This window comes from Astatotilapia calliptera, chromosome 22, assembly GCF_964374335.1.
Source record: "Astatotilapia calliptera chromosome 22, fAstCal68.1, whole genome shotgun sequence".
Lineage (NCBI taxonomy): Eukaryota > Metazoa > Chordata > Actinopteri > Cichliformes > Cichlidae > Astatotilapia > Astatotilapia calliptera.
In genome coordinates this window covers 26819132-26841696 of record NC_137442.1, presented here as the reverse complement: position 1 = coordinate 26841696, position 22565 = coordinate 26819132, and the positions used below count along the sequence as shown (strand labels likewise).

The 22565-nt window shown below is 40.8% G+C and overlaps 1 protein-coding gene across 6 annotated transcripts in view; it reads right to left on the bottom strand.

The window, feature by feature from the left end:
* Positions 1-22565, bottom strand: part of LOC113014322 (receptor-type tyrosine-protein phosphatase U-like) — a 259557-nt gene that overhangs the window by 83714 nt on the left and 153278 nt on the right. For all 6 annotated transcript variants that reach the window (XM_080296202.1, XM_080296203.1, XM_080296201.1 and 3 more), the window contains exons 5-8: positions 21322-21437; positions 15567-15738; positions 11745-12038; positions 3297-3617 (exon numbers count right to left, since the gene is read on the bottom strand). In XM_080296202.1, the coding sequence (XP_080152328.1) occupies positions 3297-3617; positions 11745-12038; positions 15567-15738; positions 21322-21437 (903 nt within the window). The remainder of the gene's footprint in view (positions 1-3296; positions 3618-11744; positions 12039-15566; positions 15739-21321; positions 21438-22565) is intronic.

Sequence of the window (22565 nt, the reverse complement as noted above, 5' to 3'; positions counted from 1 at the left end):
CTGCTTTCTCAGAGTGCTTCTTGTTTCTTTTTAAAGTTATTTGGTAGAATGACTTTTACGCTCAGGGTTATTTTCTTGGTGCATGCCTTATTTGCTCTTCAGATTCAGTCAGCTGTCAGAAGGCTTGATGATTTGCTCGTATAATTTTAAATTCATTGGTCCATCTATGGCAGCAGGCCATCGTATTTCAAATGCAGTAAAACTTGACCAAAGTATGAAACTATCACTGTCATGTTTCACAGATGGCATCAAGTTCTAATGCTTCATCCAAAAACGTGTGTTTGGTCTCATTAAAGAACAAAAAAACAAAAACATTACTCCAACTGGATTCTCCATCAGAGGTTTAGTGAAGTGCAGATGGTCAGCAGTGTTCTCTGCAGAGAGAAGCGCTTTCCTCTCGTAAGGCTGGCATGAGTGCCATTGTTGTTACCCAGTGACTGAGCACAGTACTACACGCCTCACCCTGGAGTGATGTGATAGATTAACAGTAAAGAACCTATTAAGTCTTTTAATAAGTATAAATATAAGCTAAGTACATTTTTACTATTGTTTAAAAATCTTGTGTTTTTGGTAATGACATATGAAAGACCCACTTGACAACAACTGAAACACCACTACTATCATTTTACAGAACTCAAAACTTCAGTTATTTTTTTGTGAAAAATCTCACATTACTTTCAATAACAATAAAGTATAAGTTCTGTTTCTATCAGTTATGATGAAAATACATTTTCCCCTCCAAAAATGCACAAGCAAAGACAGCAGCTATCACAAAATAAACAATTATCTAATCCATTTTATATTGAAGGCTCAAAATAGTCATTTATTGTTTAGACCTCTCAGTGTGCCCCTGAGAGACCAAAACAATTGCTCATTGTCCAAAGTTATGGCTAGTATCACAGCACAAGCACTCTACCGATTTAATTGTGTACTCCTGCAAAACTGTCAGAGTAATGACTGAGTTTATGTTAAAAATAATAATAACGTAGGCAGAGAGAGAAGCTGATTATGGTGCTAAGCCAATCTGTTGTCTGGCCCCAGGTGACACCCACACCTTTATAAAGTAAAATCATTTTATTGTTGCTTTAGGAGGTACGAGGTTTCTGTCCCATGCGTTGTTCTACACAGTGTCAAATCTCCAGGCGCTACTTCGTTATTGCGGGGTGAAGTTGAGGGTGCTTCCACGCTTTAAGCCAAAAGACCCATTCTGGTTGACATCAGTGTGAATGTCTTGCTGAAAGCGACTCAAGTTCAGATGTTGAAATGTACTTTAAATGAGCTCTAGCAAAATCAGGAAGGTACAAGGGTGCATGGGGTTAGAGGTTAGCGTTGGGATCATCACCAGTGATGACTTAGACTTCACGGGTGTGGAACTTCTCAGGATTTTAACATGAACTACAGATTATTTTGTATTTAAAATGATGCAGCACTACTCCTAACTAGTACAGAAAGAGAAAAATTGTTATACCTGTGCAAACTTCCCTGCAATGGCTTCCCGACAAATACAGGATGGATTTGAATGTCTTTGTTATTTGTCTATAAAGCCATGCCTGGGTTGGCACCTGGGAACATATCAGAGCTTCTATGCTCCTACTGCACCACTGGGACTCTTAGATCCTCAGAATAACTGCTTTAACTGTTTCACGATTGAGGTTAGGGGGTAAAGAATACTGTGCTTTAGCAGCTGTGCCTCTAAAGTCCTCTCACAATAACATGTTCAGCCTCTTCTGGCACTTCAGAGAAAAAAAGAGAGATGTACATTCTTTCATTGGTCTTTCTTTGCCCTTCATGGTCTTGACATTTGAGCATTAGGTAGTTATTTTATTTTATCATTTAATCTTAGGCCTTTTTATCCTGTTATCACTTGCTTATCTGTATTTGTGTTGATCCGAAAAAGTGCTTCAGAGGTAAATGCGATTTAATGCAATTTGATAAAAGGTTCTCAGAAATGGCTTCTTCTGTTTGTGCATCAGCTATGACTGAATTACCGAAAGCAATTCTGCAGCAATATCAAACTTCTTCGAGCTGTCTGTTTCCCTGAGAGAAAAAGCTGAAGCCGAGGAAGGCGAAGCACCACACATGAAATTCCTGCTGTATCTCTGACAGGAAAATCTCCTTCCTCCGAGCGGCAGAGACGCAGTGCGAGAAAAGCGCTACGCCAGCGTTTGATTGTCGAGCCCAACAGGAAACAGGCAGGAGGAACTGTCACCAGCTGTGGCTCAATTACTGTAGTTGTGGAGGGTGATGGCAGCTCGGGGGATGACAAGGGGATTGGGGACTGTCACACTGTCAGTCTGCCATTCAGTGGCTCAAAAGCAAAACTTTCCATTGGTGCTGGCATTCAAAATATCAAGTAAAGTATGAAGAAAAAAACCCTCTAAAACAATCATAGCTTGTTTTTTCTGACACGCGTGTTTTAACTTGTCACTTTGAAACCAGTCAAATCCCACAAACAAAATCACAACACCATGCTCCTGTCTGTACGTTTTTTCTTCATTTATGTAAATGCATTTCCTCCTGCCTTCGAGAAGCAACGTGTAGGAGTCGGTAATTAGGAGCGCCGTCTGTTTGCTTCATATCTCCTCAAACGCTTTGTGTTTTTAGGTGCTGATATAATAAAGTAATGCAAATCAATAGTACATTTTACAGGCTGCTTAAATGCATTTTTAAGATGCATTAAGAAAATCCTGCCAGTTGCTCATCATCCCCTCTTACTCTCTCCACAGGGTCAAAGCTATCCCTGAGTGGCTTTCTATTACACTGAAAATCTTGCTTTCACTCCATAACAATGCGTGTTTGACCTTCTGTACTTCTACCAGCAATTTGCATTAGAATATACTTAATCTGCTGATGTACACAGGAAAATATTAATACAAAGATAAGCAAAATCATTTTACCATTTTTTCTGCCGGCCATGGCTCAAGCTGATTAATGTTCCACTGGTCTCCATTTAAAAGGCTGATCCTCCATTTACTTATGCTGATCCAGCCTATTCTGTGAGTCAGTATGTGTGTGTGTGTGTGTTTCTGTTGTTTGTTGTTACTGAATGACTAAAGGCATACATTTGTGTAAGAAGTGCACAATAATTATCTGAGCATGAAGGAGCAACTGCACATTCAAGAGGTTCTGAAGCCAGAGCTAAGTAACAATGACAATAAAGAGCTTCAGTGCATGCATAAAAAAGCATCACTGTCTCCCATAATGATGGTGCAGTTAACAAATGCAAGCCATTTCAGCAAAGCCCTGCATATGTGAGTGCGAGCATTCACAAGGCAAAAATGAAGCTGCCCACTCACTGTCTTCTTCAGTCTGAAAGGTGACCTCTCTGCTCTCCTTCTTGCCCTCTGGGTTGGCGAGCGCTAGCCGAACGTGTACCGCACGAAAGGGTGGCAGGTCTCTCAGGGTAAAGTGAGAAGTGTTGCGATCCACAGACAGGCATTCCCTGACGGTCGCGTTGTTTCCTCCACTGCCCCCTGTTGGCATTGAGTAGCGGTAGCACAGCGACAAGGTGTAGGTGTGACAGCGGGTGAGGTTGTATCCCAGTGGCTCCCACTGGAGGGTCAGTTGCCGGGGCTGGATCTCTGTGGCTGTCAGACCACGCAAGGCACGCATGGGCTCTGAAAGTGGTAAGGAGAAGGAAGTTAAAAAGCCAACACTGTGGTCACATTTACCAGTTTAAAACCCAAAAGCACAATGAAGCATTTTTTAAGTGATAGAACCAGCTGGACTAGATCTTATATTTCACATTTCTACTCTAACTGACCAGTGTGCTATGCTCATAGCTTCCCCTTGATAAACGTGTTTCATTGCGTGTAAATCATCTTCTTTTCTGTCTTTATTGTTAGTTTTGTATTTAGCTTTCCCTGCTCATGCTTCGTAACTTTACTTCCCACCCTTGTTCCTCTTTTATAATTGCCTGCCCCAGCCCTGTTGCTTTCAGTTGTGATCATTAGCTCCACCTGTTCCTCCCAGTTTACTTACAATGCACTCCTTTAACATAAGAGTTATAGCCCACTATATATTTTCCACGTGGTTCCTCGAACCATGGCATGCTGTGGTTATATATATATATATATATATATATATATATATATATATAAAAACAAAAAACACCCAGCACGCCCCTGCGGGCGGTTTATCCTTCAAGCTCGGGTCCTCTACCAGAGGCCTGGGAGCTTGAGGGTCCTGCGCAGTATCTTAGCTGTTCCCAGGACTGCGCTCTTCTGGACAGAGATCTCCGATGTTGTTCCCGGGATCTGCTGGAGCCACTCGCCTATCTTGGGAGTCACCGCACCTAGTGCTCCGATTACCACGGGGACCACCGTCACCTTCACCCTCCACATCCTCTCGAGCTCTTCTCTGAGCCCTTGGTATTTCTCCAGCTTCTCGTGTTCCTTCTTCCTGATATTGCTGTCATTCGGAACCGCTACATCGATCACTACGGCCGTCTTCTTCTGTTTGTCTACCACCACTATGTCCGGTTGGTTAGCCACCACCATTTTGTCCGTCTGTATCTGTGGAAGTCCCACAGGATCTTAGCTCGGTCATTCTCCACCACCCTTGGGGGCATCTCCCATTTTGACCCTGGGACTTCCAGGTTATACTCGGCACAGATGTTCCTGTACACTATGCCGGCCACTTGGTTATGGCGTTGCATGTATGCCTTGCCTGCTAGCATCTTGCACCCTGCTGTTATGTGCTGGATTGTCTCTGGGGCATCTTTACACAGCCTGCACCTGGGGTCTTGCCTGGTGTGATAGACCCCAGCCTCTATGGATCTTGTACTCAGAGCTTGTTCTTGTGCTGCCATGATTAGTGCCTCTGTGCTGTCTTTCAGTCCAGCTTTGTCCAGCCACTGGTAGGATTTCTGGATATCAGCCACCTCCTCTATCTGCCGGTGGTACATACCGTGCAGGGGCCTGTCCTTCCATAATGGTTCCTCGTCTCCCTCCTCTTTCTTGGGTTTCTGCTGCCTGAGGTATTCACTGAGCACTCGGTCAGTTGGGGCCATCTTCCCAATGTGTGTGTATATATATATATATATATATATATATATATATATATATATATATATATATATATATATATATACTAGGGGTGCAACGATATTCGTATCGATATTGAACCGTTCGATACAGTGCTTTCGGTTCGGTACGCATATGTATCGAACAATACAACATTTGTAATTTATTTTATCAACTTTCCTTCCGACGATGCTGTCTGTGTTGAGCGCTCAGTGAATCTGCGTTCGACTACTCCGCCTAGGCTGCACTGTCGAGCGCAGATCCACTGAGCACTCAACACAGACAGCATAGTCAGAAGGAAGAGCGCAGGGCAAGCTAGCAAGACACATGGACCTCCCCCACCCTCATTCAGATCTGGCGTTTGGAATTATTTTGGTTTCCATGTGACGTATGACCCTGAAGGTAAGCGAGTCATGGACTAAAGTAAAACAGTATGTTGGATGTGCCATGCAATGCTCAATTACATGGGTGGGAACTAGTGTGTTAGTGCAGTTAGCTCGTTAACGTGTTGGCTGTCTAGCCCCACACACGGAGCGATCGGCGGTAGCTCGTTAACGGAGATTTGCCGTGTTGTGGCGTTAAGGTCATTTCAACGAGATTAACCTGAAAGCACTAGTGGGAACACAACGAATATGACTGCACATTTACGCAGACATCATCCTAGTGCAAAGACCAAAACAACAAGCATGCTACTAACTTTAGCCGAGTCATTTAGACAGCTGTTAGCACATGATTCTCCTTATGCTGCTGAGAATATAGCCCAGAAGAAGCAGATAGTATAGCTTTTATTTTGGAAAGAGACATTTCTCTGTAATAAACTCTCTTTTCCAAAGATGAGTGATTCCTCAATCAGATACAGGGCTTGCAATATCGCTAGCCCGACGTCCTGGAGCTAGCGATTTTTTTCAGTCGGGCTACCAAAATTCTATCTCTTCCCTGCCCGTCGGGCTATTGTAGGAAAAATATATGTCAATGCTTTTGCATTCTTTCAGAAATGTAGCTGGGTAATTATGTCATTGGCATCTGTGAGCCACTGTCAATATGTGACATATTGAAATCGCGTTTGAATTTGCGCTTGTTTTTTTGCTTTCACTTTGCAATCGCGCGAACTGTGTATAGAGAGCGACAGCACTGATCTGTGAGTGATGATAATTTGTGCACCAATTCCTCTGACATCGTCTTATTAATCGTTAGCTTACTATGCAAACATGACAAGTGAAATCTCCCACAGCAAGCTTAAACATGTGAGAGGTTGATCGCGCAGAGAATCGCTGAGCTTATGTGAGTCCGTGTGTAAAAGCAGCAGGATATATATTTTAGTTCTGCTGAGCCAAATAAGACAGGTCAGGGTGAAGAAGTGACAGCCAAAGAAAAGCTTACCACAAAACGGAGAAGTTATGACAAATCAGACTATAAGGCAAAAAGAAAGTGCAGCTTTATGGTTTCATGGACAAAATAATTTCTGTGGCTGCAATATGACGAGCTAAATAACCAGGGGTGCACATAAGTGGTCCGCAGGTGTGCATTCGCTGTCAAAATAAAAAACACGCACAAGGGTTAGGGTTAAATTTAAAAACTGTACTTTTGAGTTAAAATATATATTTATAATTTTAATAAATGACAAATTAAAAAGGCATGAACATTTTTTTGTATCGAAAAAATATCGAACCGTGACACCAAAGTATCGAACCGAACCGAACCGTCAGTTTCACATCAATCTTCTCCTTCAGTCATCAGTTTTGACCCAAGGAAGTTCACAGGTGTAAGTCAGTCAAGACTAGTATTTTTTTAACTCAAATAGCCTCAGGGATGTGATGGGGACACATGGATGTAAATTTGTCTGATTTACGCTGGTGCTTATCCACACAGTGGGAAAAAGTCAGAACCAGACTCTTAAAGTGAACTCTAAAGTTGATGGGGAGCCAGTGTAACTGAATAAGCAAGAGTTTGAAATGAATAAACTTCGGAGACTTAGTCAGAAGCCTCACAGCAGCATTCTGAAGAACCTGGAGACACTACAGGGATGTTTTATTAAGACAGGTGAACAATGAATTAGAATAATCCAGACGTGATGAAATAGATGCATGAATAATAATTTAGAGTATGACACGATGGCACTCAACTTGAGAATATTTTTAAGTCATAAAAGAAAGAGCAAACCAAAGATTAAACATGAACGTGAGTGAGTGAACGCTGCATCAGAAGTCACCTCAAGGTTCCTGACAGAAGACGATTTAGCAAATGTGGAAATGGGACCTAGAATTTCCATTATCTAAGGTACAAATCTGTCAGGGGCAAAAAACAGGACTTCTGTTCTCTCTTCATTAAGATGGAGAAAATTGTCAGTCATCCAACTTTTACCAGAGTCTAAGCATTTATGTAGGATGTGTAGCTAAAAGAATCTTGGGGCTTAAAAGAGATATACAATTGAATTTCATCTGCAATGCAGTGATAAAAATGTATTTAAAAGTTCTGACGAGGGAACAAATATAACAGAAACAGTATATGCCCCAAAACAGAACCCTGATGCATACCATAGGGAAGAAACGTGAAAGATGGCCTAGAAGCAGCCACGCAAAATCATCATTTGGATAATTTAGAACCACTCCAAGAAGAATTCACATAAGAAGAATAGTGTTTGTTAAATGGAGACAGCAACCTTTGCTGCTGACTTTTCAAACTTACACTAAAAGGTTAGTGAAACAATGGAAGGAAAATGTAGCTGCCTTAAGAAGAACCTTGCAAAACAACTCCGCATCGCTTGTAACACAAATGAGGTTCAGCCCTTGCAGAGAATCACATAAGAACGATAAAGCCTAATTACTGCTGTCATGTGTGAACACTGTGATTGCAGTTCTTCTCGTCCCTGTGACGCAGAACGTCCAGTTTCAAGCACAAAGAGGTTATTTCTGTCTCCAAGGTTGGCCTGAATCTCCAAGTGTACCGCTGAGACGTTAGATAAACCAAGATGAGGGCAATGCCCTCAGCACATAGTGGCAAGGCAGTACAGAGCTGCAGACAGGGGAAGTAACAGCTATAGCCCTGCTGCTGCTGCTTCACTAAACATAGATCAGAAGCTGAGACGTAAAAGAATAACCAATGTCACGGAGGAGACATCAGCTTTGAGGGGACAGAAACAAGACAGAGAAGGAAAACTCCTGAGAGACCTTGCGATTTAAAAGATGTTCTTCCCAAAAGGGCAAAATGTACCGAGTTAGATTGCTTTGTTCTCTGACAGCTGATATAAGCTAAAACGTCCCCATAGAATAGCAACAATCAATCATAACAAAGAAATTTAATTCCAAAAATATGTATCAGGCCCGTCATATCAAGGGTGGCTGAGTATAACTGGATTGATAGATTTTTTAAAACAATATCAGCCCCGTGTAGCAGCCCAATCCTGTTAAAACCACGTCTGCCACCAGCAGCTCACTGACTGAATGTTCACCTTCTGCTCCAGACACCATTACTCATCATTAGAGCATCACCACAGCAGTCACTGTCCTGTCCTCTCCACCCGCCTGTCCTCAGCCAATCCTGCCCCAAATCGACATTCTGCTTGATTAGTCTAATCAGAGGGATTAGCCAGAGGCAGAGGGAGTGATGGAGGGATTGAGGGGCTGGACAAGAGATGAGCACTGGAAGAGGAAATGATGAATGGGGGAGAGTCCCAGTGGATCTGCACATTTCATGCCATTGTCCTCATCTTTAACAGCTGCCTCTGTGAGCTGCCACTGAGGTCTGTCCCTCTTCCCGGCAGCTATGTTAAAATTATGATGGACTATCAGTTAACACCCTCGTACTTAACAGTGAAACCACATGAGCTTTAGACTGCTGACATCTTTGAATGGTTTCTATAGACGTTGGCATCTAGAAATCTAACTACTGATATTTAAAGTGCATTGATGTTCTATAGCTTCATGACAGCTTGTTGATGTTTTGCAAAAAAAAAATATATAAAAAATGTGGGTAATGGAGTGTAGGTCATAAAAATACTGCCATTACTGGTAAAATGACTTATTTGAAAAGCCATCAAACAGCTAAAAATTTAAAAGATGTGAATAAAATTTACCTTTGGAACCCTTATTTCAACACTTATATGATAATAGCTTTGGCCATCATATTTATTAGTTATGATAACACTAGACTCCAGATAACATATATTTGTGTAAGAAGGGGCAAAAGGTTATTGATGACAGTAAGTGCATCCTTTTCCAGAAGCCCGCTCTCTCTGATGCTGGCTCTGATTGTTCTGTGTACATTTTATATGCTTTTGTTGAATTGCATGAATGGTAAAAAATAACACACTATTTTGGAAGAATCCTTGTAGAGGACGTGTTACATCTGTTTTTACATACACAGGTGTCTGCGCTGCTAGACAATCACTGTGGCAGATGAAGTGGAGGGAGGATTTTCTTTTGTAGATGAAGACCCCAGAATTCCAAGTTGGATTAGAAAGCTTTGGGTGATCTGACAAACACTTTATTTTAGGCATTTGAGATGTATCAGCTAGAAGCAATGTACTCCATCAAGTATTAATAGGTTAATCTCTTTCTCCCAAAGATAAAACTTGAACATATGCTGCCTTAAACAAGAAAAGGAAAGAAGATATTAATGCTGGAGTACATGGCACATCTGCATTCATGCCAAGATCTCCCTTCTGCAGCCATACAGGACACATTTAGACCTGAAGCTAAAGCAGATGGGCACATCATTCACTTAGCATTTGAACTGGAGGTCTGTGTGGTCAGCAATTCTGAACAATAGCCCCATGGGATTTTAATACTCTGCACCAGCAAGGATGGAATTGACCAGTGTCCAAAAACGAAATGCTCTCTGCTAAAAAGAAATGACTCCCGGAGACACATTAGGAAGAAAAATTCATCCAGAGTTTGGTGTCACCGGGCCTCTGCTGTCTGCCGCTTTCTCCCTGGGGATAAAGCTTCAGATGTGAGCAATGGGAGCCGACAGGAGGTGGGCAAGTGAAAGACAGTGACAAGAGCGGATCAAAGAGTGTGGCAGGTGACAGGGACGTCATGCCATCTACTTGACAGAGCAGCAGGGTGTCTTTTTCACCAAGATGAGCAGCACTGCAGTTAAAACACAGATGAGAGGGAGAGAAAAGTCTCTGCCCTCTGCTTTGCATGGCGTAACATGAAAAAAATGGAGAACCTTTATACTACACAACCACTTGTGCTACACTGTAGTTGACGGCTGGGCGTAGACCGGTCCTAAACCAAAGAATCTGGTGCTTCAGCCTGATTTCTGTACACATCATCCCCTTCTCACTGAACTCTAATCATGCACAGTACTGATGAAAGCATGGCTAGATCCTCATTTACATTTGTGTTTTCATTATGAGCCACAGTTAAGTAGAAAGCATCTGACACCTTCTATAACAACAGAAACACCTTTAGTTCTTTTGTGGCTGCAGGCGAAGTACAAGTTAAGTGATATGTCATATTACCACAGAAGCTTGTGAAAGCATCAGCACAAGAAAGTCTTTTGTTTTCTGTATGTGTCATAGCAACTCATCAGCTGTCAGATGTGTAGTTACAGTTCCTCAACCTCTAGCATTTTATTAGATATGGCACATAGTCACAAATGCTAACAAGCTAATCCTAAGCATGTGTAATAGTTACCATGATCAGCATTTCAGTGTGCTAACAATAGCTAATCACAGCAAAGTTCAAGATGATGTGGGTTAATTCTGCAGGTACTATGGTACTAGGTTTTAGATGTGTCCTTGAGCCAACACAGCTAATTTAAATGGCTCAATGACCTCCTCAACATGTCTCCAGAGGCCTGGTAACAAACTAATCATTTGATTCAGGTGGGCTGACCCAGGGTGAGCTGTGGCTGTGCATTGTTTCAAAACTTTATCTTCCACCAGAAAAATGCCACGATGATGCTAACGTCCCAAAAATGCTTGCCAAAAAAGTGCAGAATTGAGTGGGTGAGTGTATACCTATGTTGCTTTATATTCTAACAAATCTCCACTCATGCTACATTAGCTTTTAGCATTTCCTCTTTGCACTGTGACCTTGGATATTCAATAATTATGAGATTATGTATCACTCCTCCAAACACGCTCCTTCCGGTTGTCATCTATATAGGTTCCCCTAGTTCTGCAAGCTGATCATTCTCGTTTACGTGCCCCACCCTTCCTCCTTCTTCTCCATTCTTCAACTTCTTCATTTCTATTTAGTACACGGGGATCTGCCAGGCCCTTGAGCCATCGCCAGTCCCCTTCGAGGCCTTCCCCAAACCGCAGCTCAATTCATGTCAAAGCATTCACCTACTAAAACGCTGTCAAACTTAGATGAGGATGTGGGCCCAGCTAGTGAAATGGACATTATGTAAGAGGAAGTAATGCTGCACCAATAAGTGTTAGGTTTTACCTGACAGACAAAAAGAAGCAGTCTTTTGATTCAAGGTCATATTTTGAGCATTTCCCATTATCAAAAGTGTAAGAATTTGCTGCTCTTTTCAGCTGCGTAAATTTAATGTCTAAATTTAATGTCCATTATTTCTATCAACCACACATTCTAAAATGTAAGGGTCTTAATATATATTGTCCCACCTATTGAGGTTTATTTTAACTAATGAGATAATCTCTTGATGCCAGAGCGGCTTTCTTTCTGTCTGAAATTGAAGCCTAATTAACTTTGATGTTGTGTACTCTTTTTTGAGGACACTGTGACCTTTAAAGTGACTTACCTGCACACTTTGTCCTGCTGATCAGTGGGGGCCCGGGTGCTCCGGTGCCTCCTTCCCCAGGCCGGGTTAGCAGGACACTGATGTGATACTCTGTGTCTGGCTCCAGGTGCCAGACCTTGTATGTAAGCGAACCCACACCATGAGTCTCTGTCCAAGTGGACTGGCTAGCCCGGTACTGGATTTCCCGCCGAATGACCGGTCCATCCCCCACGATGGAGTTAGTGTTGAGCTGGATGATCAGATAGGTGGGACCTGCCCGCAAAAGCTGGGGGGGTGCAATCGGTGTTGGTGGCACTGAAAGGCAGAAACCAAAATAATTTCCTGTGCATTTTTTTAAAGTACTAATTATTTTAAATTCATATTAGAATCAGGTTTTGGAGGCAAAATTAGAAACAGGAAAAACTCAATTAAAAAATGCGAGTGCGTCTGATGGAAAACAAGTTTCATTTTTTTCAGCAGAAAGGAAAAGTCGAAAAATAGGAAAGGAGAAGTGAAGGATCTCTGACATGGATTTTCTCTTTTTATTTCACAGTTTCAATAACATTATTTCTGCTCTACTGGAGCATTTAGTCATAAAAATCTTTTAATCACATCAGTACTAGGAGAAAGATAGATAGAGCAAGAGTGTGAGAGGCTCTTGAATGCTGAAAAATCTTAATTTTCACTCTAATGATGCTGAATAAGAGCTTATTTGCATGAATAATTGCATAACTAATTCAGTACTCTATGCGCATAAAAACCTACAGCCTTGATAGATAATATGACCCTCATCAACCAGGCGAACATCAAATTAATTCATCACACGATGGTGTGGGTGAGGAACTGGGTGTGCAGTGATTCTGACTGACATATCGCAAGGTTATAACACCTGCCTAAAGATGTTTTATGACGTGACATATTGGGGCGTAAAGAACGAGACGGTGTTTCAACAAACAATTCCGCACCTTTCAAAACACACCTATTTTATGTTGACAGACAGTGTCAATGATGTTTCTGTTCTGCTCACTCATTAGCAAATGTCAGTGACAATGAAAGTGTAAAATAACCGTTATTTTGGAAAGACTTGTTATTTTGCTCCATCATGTGTAGATCTGTGCAGCTGAATTCACCCAACACTGAAAAAGCTTGTTGAAAAGGTGACCATGTCAGATGTTGAACACTGAAAATCGTAAAAGGTAAGAAGGCTAGAAAACGATAAATACATGTGTTTCAATTTTGTCAAAAAGGAAACTAAAGCACAAAACCTCTGCAAACTCTACAGAGACCAGCAGATTTGAAGCCAGGCTCTTCTTGTTTCTTGCAAGGCAGCACCGCTTACCACTTTAAATAACAGCCACACAGAAAGACCAGTCTGTGGGTCAGAGTGGACACTGCGTGACGGTCTGATCACAACCACTTAACAACAAAATTCAATGTCAGTAAACAGATAAAATTAGATCAAACCATTTTAGGGTATTTTCCCCAAATCCTCTAAAGGATCTCTAAACCTTTTTCTTCTGAACCAGATTTAGATCTGACATCTTCAAAGGCTACGACTGAGCTCTGACTGGCCAGCACATTTACCCACATCAACAACATCTGTGGATGTATAGTGCTGGCTGGGGCACATCTAGGTAATCAGAATCCAAGGTAATCCAAAATCATAGCTTTTTATAAGGTATGACTTTGGTCTAGCTTATTAATTGGGACAAAAATGCTTCACAGCTGCTATATGGCAATAGCACATTTTGTGGTTGCCAGTTACAGCATTGAGATTCAATACTGCACTGTTTCCAGAGTAAGAGAGATTTTTCCACTGACAGGCTCAATAGTTCTGTGACTTAGGACAAAAAATTGAAATTAAGCACCATTTGGGATACTTGGTAGCTGAATTCATACAATTGACATAATAAGTGACATATTTATAATATCACACCCATCTCCGCAGTTCAGTTTGTCTACAGACGGACTTTCAACAAATCAGTAGTTACATGTAATGGCAGATGTGGACCATGACAAGGATGCTGTCAGTCTTTTCAGCTTGATGATCACTGCTATTTATTTGAGTGCACAGACAAGGAGCTAAATGAAAGAGAAGCTGGGACTCAGTGGGTGAAGGAAGAGAAAGAAAGACCATTTCTCAGGAAGCTGGAAGTGCTTCTGCATTCATTTCTCTGCTGCTCAGTGAGAAAGAAAATTCTCTCTGCAAAGAGTGGGACCTGTAGAGACCAGGTATGAAAAATTTCCATGTGTCAACTGATGAGAGAAATCCCTGCTGTGCAACTCCAAGAATCCATGGCTTGAATAAAAATTGCCCTCCTGGAGATGGTGTTTCACCTGCACAAAATCAACCAGAAGAAAAGACCAAGACCGCCCAGACTGATGGCGTTGCTCTAAATATGGGAACGCTGCATGTTGTCATCTTATTCGTGTAGGGGGGAACTTGCAAACTCAAACTATTTCATCTGGTGTGCTGCTACGTCTCCAGTAAAAAGACAAGCTGAACAGAGGGCTACCCACGGTCAACAAAGCAAAATAAGCAAAAGAACATGTCAGCGATTGGGTCAGCCAGCAGGTATCCTTGAGATCTGTGCCAGGCAGCTACTGTACATTCAGTTATACAACAATCTACAGCTTCTCGGTAGAAATACACACAAAACACTTTTACTTTGACACATTCAATTGCCCAGCTGGATTACACTCGAGTTTTTTTGCAGCTGCCGGTAAGTAAGTAAGTAAAATTTATTTATATAGCGCTTTTCACAGATAAAAATCACAAAGTGCTTTACAACACAGAATAATAGTGTCCTCACACAGTACTGGACTGACAAAGCTTTCCTTCCCCATTAATAATTTAGACCCCACAAGATGGGAAAAAAATACCAAAGTTTCCTTTTAGTTTCCTCCCAGCTTTCTTAAGAGCTCAGAGAACAAATCTAATGATTTATGCCCATCTGGACAGGCAAATGTGTTGAATAAATGAGAGAAACAAGTAACACACTCAGAACAGCTGATTTTGCAGAGACAAAACTATGATATCAGAAATAGATGAAGCAGCTAAACACATAATGCACAGTGAAAGTAACACAACTGCTGCAGAAAAACCGAGGAGACCCAACAGAACCAAACTCTTTGTTTATTTCTCTTAAAAATCCACTCAAAGCATTGTATTTCATCCTCGGATATTTCCCATTATTGTGGCTATTGCAGCTGTTTGGATTGCACAAGTGAGCATTTGCTGGAGAAAAAAGGATAATCTACATGTAGCTTCAACATTTTTCTGGCTGAATGTGAACAGAAATGGGAGGCGAATGATTTTTGCTGTCTGAAGTATGGATCTCTGTTGCAGACACTTTCTTTAATTTCAATTTTATATACATGACACCATATAACAAAAAAACAGTCTTCTTAAGCCACTTTATATTACAAAGTAAATACCCTACAGTTCTCACTGACCTAATCCCAGTGCGTTAGGTGACCCATCTGAGGTTGTGGATGTCTTTCTATTTAGCATGTGTTGTTGCTGCAGAGCTTATGATGAGACATCCATCACATAAATTGCTCTTACCAGAGACACAAGGAAGACATACGGCCCTCTTCTTAACAGCAAAGATGAAGGCAAAGTAAAACTAAAAAGCTCATTAAAAACTTATTTTGAGGCAAAGTCAGCAAATCTCATATACTGTACATAAACGATGGCCATAGCCACAGGATATCAAACGTGTTTGGATTCTGATTCTGCCGGAGGTTTGTTCCTGTTTAAAGGAAGTTATCACTTTCTACTGTCATCAAGTTGTTGTGGTTTTCCCTGTATTATTGTGCATGAAAATGTTTACAGTTTACCTCTGACGATTAGTTCTCCAAAGTTGGACACGGCGGCACCTCTGGGGGACAGGGTGATGCAGCGGTAGAGGTCCTGCTCTCCACGCTGTGCCTCCACCTGGAAAGTCGCCATCAGCCGCTTGTGACTCAACCGAGTCAGCATGGACGTGTCCAGCAGCACGCCGTTTCTCCGCTGACAACCAGAAAAGGTCCACAGAGAGAGAGAGAGAGAGAGAGCATTGAGTGCACCGACCCAACCGTATGTGTTTACCTGCATCTGTCCAAGTCATTAAAAATAGGTAAGCATCTGAGAAGCAGACAGGAAGACAAAACAGGGCTGGAATTAACCACATGGGAGGGCAAGATAATAAATGTGATAAATGTCACTGGTCACAATCGTTTGTTCGCTTTCAAGACCAGTGACACAGGCCTCCCGGGTTGCTGTTGTTTCCAGCACCGGGGCTCGAGCTGACGTCTCCTACCATGCTAATGTGTCAGTGCTCCAGGCATACTGGAAATTGGCTTAAGCGGTGGAACAGGAAATCAGAGGCCAGCACTCGGAATGAGCTGTTCCAGGTGCGAGATACAATATATACAGCCTCTCGCACAGTATAAGTAGATTATTATGTAAGCTGTCGCCTGCTTACACTTTTCACCAGTAAGTGGGTTTGACATCCGCATGTTTGAATTGGTTTAGGAGGATGGGGGGAAAATACATTGCTGTTAGAAAATATGAAATTAGATATATAGTGCCAGAGTACTGCCTACAGCTACAGATTATACTTCAATTTAACTTTAGCCTTGGTATCAATAAAATCTGCAATCTTCTTTTATGTAATCTCTGTTTAAATTTGTTTCCTACTTTTTTGGTTTTAAAAAAAACACCCTTTTTCATCAGTTTAACATGACTTTTTAATGTAGAGCATACATGCAGTTTATTTTGTTGTTGTTTGTTGTTTGTTTGTTTCCTGTCTGGCAGCAAGCCCTGCGTCATAATGCAATTAAGAGTTTGTATAATGACTAACTCAGGTTTGGATTCGGCACATGTTGATATTAAATAAATAGCATCTGAGAGTGCCGTCTGCGATTTTTGGGCTCATGGACAGCAGAGGAAATATGATGTAAATGGATTAAGAAACATTATGCTAACAATTTGTTTGGACTAGCTAAACAGAAGAAAGAGTGGAGGAGAGCAGCTCCAGATTGGTCCAGAGAGGACCTCTGCATTGGCAGGGAGATCAAAGAGAAAACAGCAATTAGCAGTCTCGGTGCTGACGATCAAACAGGCCCTGAACAACAAATGGAGGAACAGAAGGTGGTAATGGCTTATGATATATCTCCACTCTCTGTTGTTACCAGTTTTTGGGTTTGTTTCCACTAAATGAGAGGAGCAGGGAGGAGTGTAACATGTGCTGACATGGGCTGAGAAGTTGCAGCACTTTGTCAAATTACAGAAGACAAGCCTTCTATTGTTTGAATTTTCACATGTGTGTATAGCTCAGTCAACAAATTTGCAAAGTCTGAAAGTGATTTAAAAAAATGGCTCTTTCATACACCGATGATCTTCAAAGGCTTCGATACAGAGAAGAGAGGGTGGGGGTGAAATAAAATTGAGTGGAAACACAGGGGATGGATCACCAAGTATACAGAGATCTCATTTGCAAAGTGTCTTCTCCCTGCTGCTATCATTTCAAAAGCACTTAGATGTGCAGGCTTCAAGGCCAAAAAGAAGGAGTGGAGGCATTCAAGGATGGATTTATGAAGACTAATATTAGCTCATATTCAAACTATGAAAACTATTTTCAGTTGCATGAGAGAAATGACTTTAGGGGCTTTTGTAAACTAAATGCCATCCCAATCAAAAAGCTAGAAAAGCAGAGGCACAAACTGTCAAACGGCTCTGCGCACAACACAAGCATTAAAAGGCAAAAACTCTGAATCACAAACTTTCTGAATTATGTAAGAATGCTAAATCGCACTACTATTACTGACATAAAAGATAATGGCTCCCATTTTCTTTAACGACTACTGCACAGTTAATTACGAGGTCAGAAGAGGTGGCTTCACGTCTTTGCCACCAGGTAATTCTGCGATTGACAATTAAGAGACAACCGTATTGACCTTCCATGAAGTTAGAGGACTTGAAATTTTAAAGCAAAAAAATTTGCATTTGTTAGCATTTTTCTTTCTTAGAGCTCCAAAGCAGGGATACTGCATAAGAGAACTTCAGACGCCAATGAGTTTTGGACACGGGAGGATTCTGTGCAAAAGCCTGACAAAGTTTGACGAGAGCCATATGCTTATGGCTAGACGCCTCGGTCAGAGCACGTCTGCTCCTGTAAGGTGCAGCAGTGGCAAGTACATGCTGGCAGTGAAATGTGGACGAATCAAAAACTAGCAACAGGGTGCTGGGCCGCTTGCGTCACAGTGGCTTCGCCATCTCTTATAAAATCTGCTGCTAACTTCTTGATGCCAGATACTAAGGGCACCTTCAGAAGTCCTGCAGAGTCCGTGCAACGCCAGGCCAGAGAAGTTTTGGTAGGATGCAAATGACTAACCACATATTTTGCAGGGGTACTTTTAATGTTGTGTCAGATCAATCAAGTTTGAAAAATCTATTTAAAATTTCAAGCGGTTTTGGTTTGAAGTCTTCTGAAGTGATGAGCTGAATTCATATACTGAATATACTGTTGGGAGTTCAATAAACTTAATAATCAAGCCTCTGGAGGGTGATGATTTTAACAGGCTTCCAAGCATGTGGTGTTTGATGGTTAAGACTCTTGAGACCCTTCTGTAGTTTGAAGTAAACAGATATGATGAAGAAAACTGGCTGTGCGAACAGATGTGATATGGTTAAAAAGGAAATAAATAAACAAACAAATAAGTAAGTAAATAAATAAATAAATAAATAAATAAAAACTGCATTTCTTTTCTGCAGTATCTTCAGAAAAGAAATATATATTTGTACTGTACCCTACAAAATACCCAATTCCAGTTTCATAACCACCCATCCATTACCATTGTTTCATATTAGACATTAAAATGGCTAAATAGACTGTGTTGACAGACTGCTGGTTCAGAACTATCTGTCCAAAATCTGCAATATAAGTAACATCTGTGGCCACAGTCATCAAATATTAATACAGATATCAATATCTTATATTTAAAAAAATGCTAAACTAATAGCATGTAAAGGGGCCAAAAGTCTATTATTTATTCATTATCAGTAAACGCTCCAAATTTATTTTAAGCACCAATAAATAATTTGCAAACATGGGATTCAATCATTGCAGCACTAAGAGCAGTCTCCATGATGATCATCTCTCTGATCCACTTAGCAGTATTGAGCTGTATCAGTACTAAAACATAAGATTGTATATCTGTACTTTGGGGCTCAATGATAGTCAAAATGGTACACACGCTTTAAGTTTAAGTTTATTTAACTTCCATCCATTCGTTTATCCCTTTTTCAGGGTCGCAGGGAGGCTGGAGCCTATCCCAGCTATCTTAGGGGGAGAGGCAGGCTACACCACGGACAGGTCGCCAGTCTGTCACAGGGCTAACACACAGACACAGAAAACGATTCACACTTTTGGACAATTTAGACTTTCCAATTAACCTATCCCCACTAACTACATGTCTTTAGACTGTGGGAGGAAGCCAGAGTACCTGGTGAGAACCCAACACACCGTGCTAACTGTATAAGTTGCATTTTCACGTCATTAGAGAAAGTTGGACACAGTTCATCTCAGTCACCTGCTGTGATGTAACACAACAGGTTTTAAATGTTTAAAACCTTGTGGACACTTAAGTCATTCAAGTTCAACACCCCTCTACCACATCCAGACTTTAATTGAAAATCCAGGATTGCTATTGTTTCTGATTAGAAATAATGTTTGATGTTCTTCAGCTAAGGGTGAAAATGTGGTTGTGTTTGTTAAGCTGTGTTGTGTCAATCTGAAAATAGGCCCGCCATTGGAACACAATAAGTGGTGATTAAATACCCAATATGTCAATCTCATGATACAAAGCCCCTGTCCACTTGAAAAGCTAGTATGGTGTGTAAATAAAAATAATTTTCCCTTAAAAGTCCCAAACTATCCCTGACCTAGACTAATTTCCCCTTTAAAGTCATCTCCTTGTGCATCCTTACATCTGTTTCTTTGCAGGTTCTATTATTAGATTTCTCATTGGAAGTCCCACAGATTGTGCTGGTGTGTTTTCAGTGTGTTGTATGCTGGCACACGATCACACAATGAAATTCAGATTGACAATCTGGCAATTGGAGCAGTTTGAAAGAGACACTGATTTCTGTGCTTCAAGCAAGTTTTAAGTCCACTGCACCGTGCACAGTGCAAGGTCAGAGCGTGACTTTCATGGAGCAATCTAAAAGCACCAGCAGCATTAAGAAACCAAGAGATGCACAAGAAGAAGATCTGGAATGAGGAAAATTGCTGCATTTGGGAGAATTAATTGACATTTTTTTAGGCTCTGGTTTGTATTCTGCTATGTTTGAAAGCCAAATCACAAACAAATCTCTAAATCTGAAACAATCACCATATTGAAAAGGAACAATGATACAGTCTACACTGCACTGCAGTCCTCAGTATCCCTAAATTCACTGTGAGCAAATGTTTAATGGTGCGTTTCAAAACTCCACATCAACCCAATCGGAAAAAATCTCATTCACTTCTTTCAAGGTTTTGTGCTCTGGTGGACTGAACTAATATAAATGCCAATGCACAACTGGAATAATGAAGGATAATCACAGATACCACTGTTTTGTCCCTGCTTGCAGCTAGGGCATCGAGTCTCAAGACTTTTCGGTAACACATAGATTTACATTAAATCACAACAACATTTGTGAAATTTTCATACATCATCACAATTCATTTAAAAAGACAACCCTACTTATATCATATATCTTAAATCTAGATACTCTCTAGTTTTTGTTAAAGAAAAACAACTATTCAATAAAAAGTGTAGATTTAATTGGAGAAAATTATGCATCAGAATTTCAGGAGGAGGTGGGCCTCATTTTAGGTGTTATGTAGAAGCTTAGCTGTGGCCTTGACTAGGGATGGGTATCGTTTAGGTTTTATCCGATACCGGTGCCAAATCGGTACTTTTGAAACGGTGCTCAAACCGGTGCTTAAAGAATGGAGAACACAAACTTTGTCCAAAAACCTCTCATGTTCAGCTGTTTTTTGTAAAAAGATAACAATGTTAGCCTTTTCTGCAGCTATGGGGCATATATGGTATCACTCTTGGCTGGAAGCAGTGCTTAAACAATGGAAAAAAAACACAAACTTTGTCCAAAAACCTCTCATGTTCAGCTGTTTTTTGTAAAAAATAACAATGTTAGCCTTTTCTGCAGCTATGGGGCATATATGGCATCACTCTTGGCTGGAAGCAGTGCTTAAACAATGGGAAAAAAACACAAACTTTGTCCAAAATCCTCTCATGTTCAGCTGTTTTTTGTAAAAAATAACAATGTTAGCCTTTTCTGCAGCTATGGGGCATATATGGCATCACTCTTGGCTGGAAGCAGTGCTTAAACAATGGGAAAAAAACACAAACTTTGTCCAAAATCCTCTCATGTTTAACTGTTTCCCACTTTTTCTTTGGTCATTTTAGCCTTTTTGTCCAGGGTGAAGGGAGTATCTGCCATCAAACAAGAGGACAGCCGCATGTAGCTATGATGATGTTTGCGAGCGAAGATAATTAATACAAAGAAAACACAAACACGCTAATGTGCACAATCCCTCGGTCTCACCTCCAGCAGGAAGGGCTCAGCCTCAGAAACTTTTCCCGTGGCGACACACTGGAACGAGGCATTCTGCCCGGCATTCACCTCCACGTCACCCAGCCGAGAGAAATGAGCCACCTTGTCTGTGGTAGGAGGACAAAACACACACACAGAGATACACAGTGATGAAAGTGCCACATCTGGAGCTGAGCTTTGCTGTCTAAATATACTGAAAACACAGATGCTAAGTGCAATTTATTTAGAGCCTGTACATTAAATATACACCTAGATATAGATAGAGGCTCACAAACATCACTGCTGGCTTCTGTTCACTTTTCTAAACAACTATAAATGGTTCACATGAGCATTGTCCAAAGCACTTTTCAAAAATATTTAACCACAAAAACAACAAAAGCTCCGTTGATCCGTTTGGAATGGACATCACAGCTGTGACATGGCAGTTATGTGGCAAAAACATGAAATAGGTGAAAGAAAACGATCCATGTGTCCCTGGAAAAATATGAAAAATGCTTTTGTACCATTGGGTTTTAGAAAAAAACAAAATGATGGGCTTTACTTTTATGGACTGCCATTGCCACCATGTCAGCATTTGAGAGCATAAAGGATGCAGCTAAGACTGAAGGCAAACCATTTTTGGAAAGCTGTATTTCTGCGAGATCAAATGTTTTTGCTACTTCCTTAACTTCAACTGCTCTTTTTAACGCCAAATTAAGAATAATGGTAGTAATAACCTAATAATATTCAATGGAATAAAGTAAAATGCAAAACAGTAAAGCCAAATTTCAAAAACAAGGCTTTTCTTACCTGCTGCTGTTTATATGGTTACATGAAGGAATTCATAAGAGGCAGTTTGAAAAGCGTCTGCATTGTGCTGTACACCTACGGTCAGTGACAGTACTCTCTGCCAGTATATAAAACACAAGTATGTCCGTTCACTGTAATGTGTGGAACATTGCATCTGCATATTGCTAATACATCTATACTGCCTTCTGCTATTTTGAACCACATTTTCAGGTCCTTTCTTTAAGCTACCTTGTATATTTATGAAAGAAAATGCATTTGGTGTTTCTGTAACAGAGGTTCACCGCAATCTTTCTCATAAAAATTAATTCAAAAATGATAACTGAATTGTTTTTTATCAATATTTCCATCTGTTGACACTTTGTTGACAACTGCAAGTTCAAATCCTGATGAATAAATAAAGAAAAGAATAAATATTGATGCACAATCAAAATAGGCATTTTATTAAA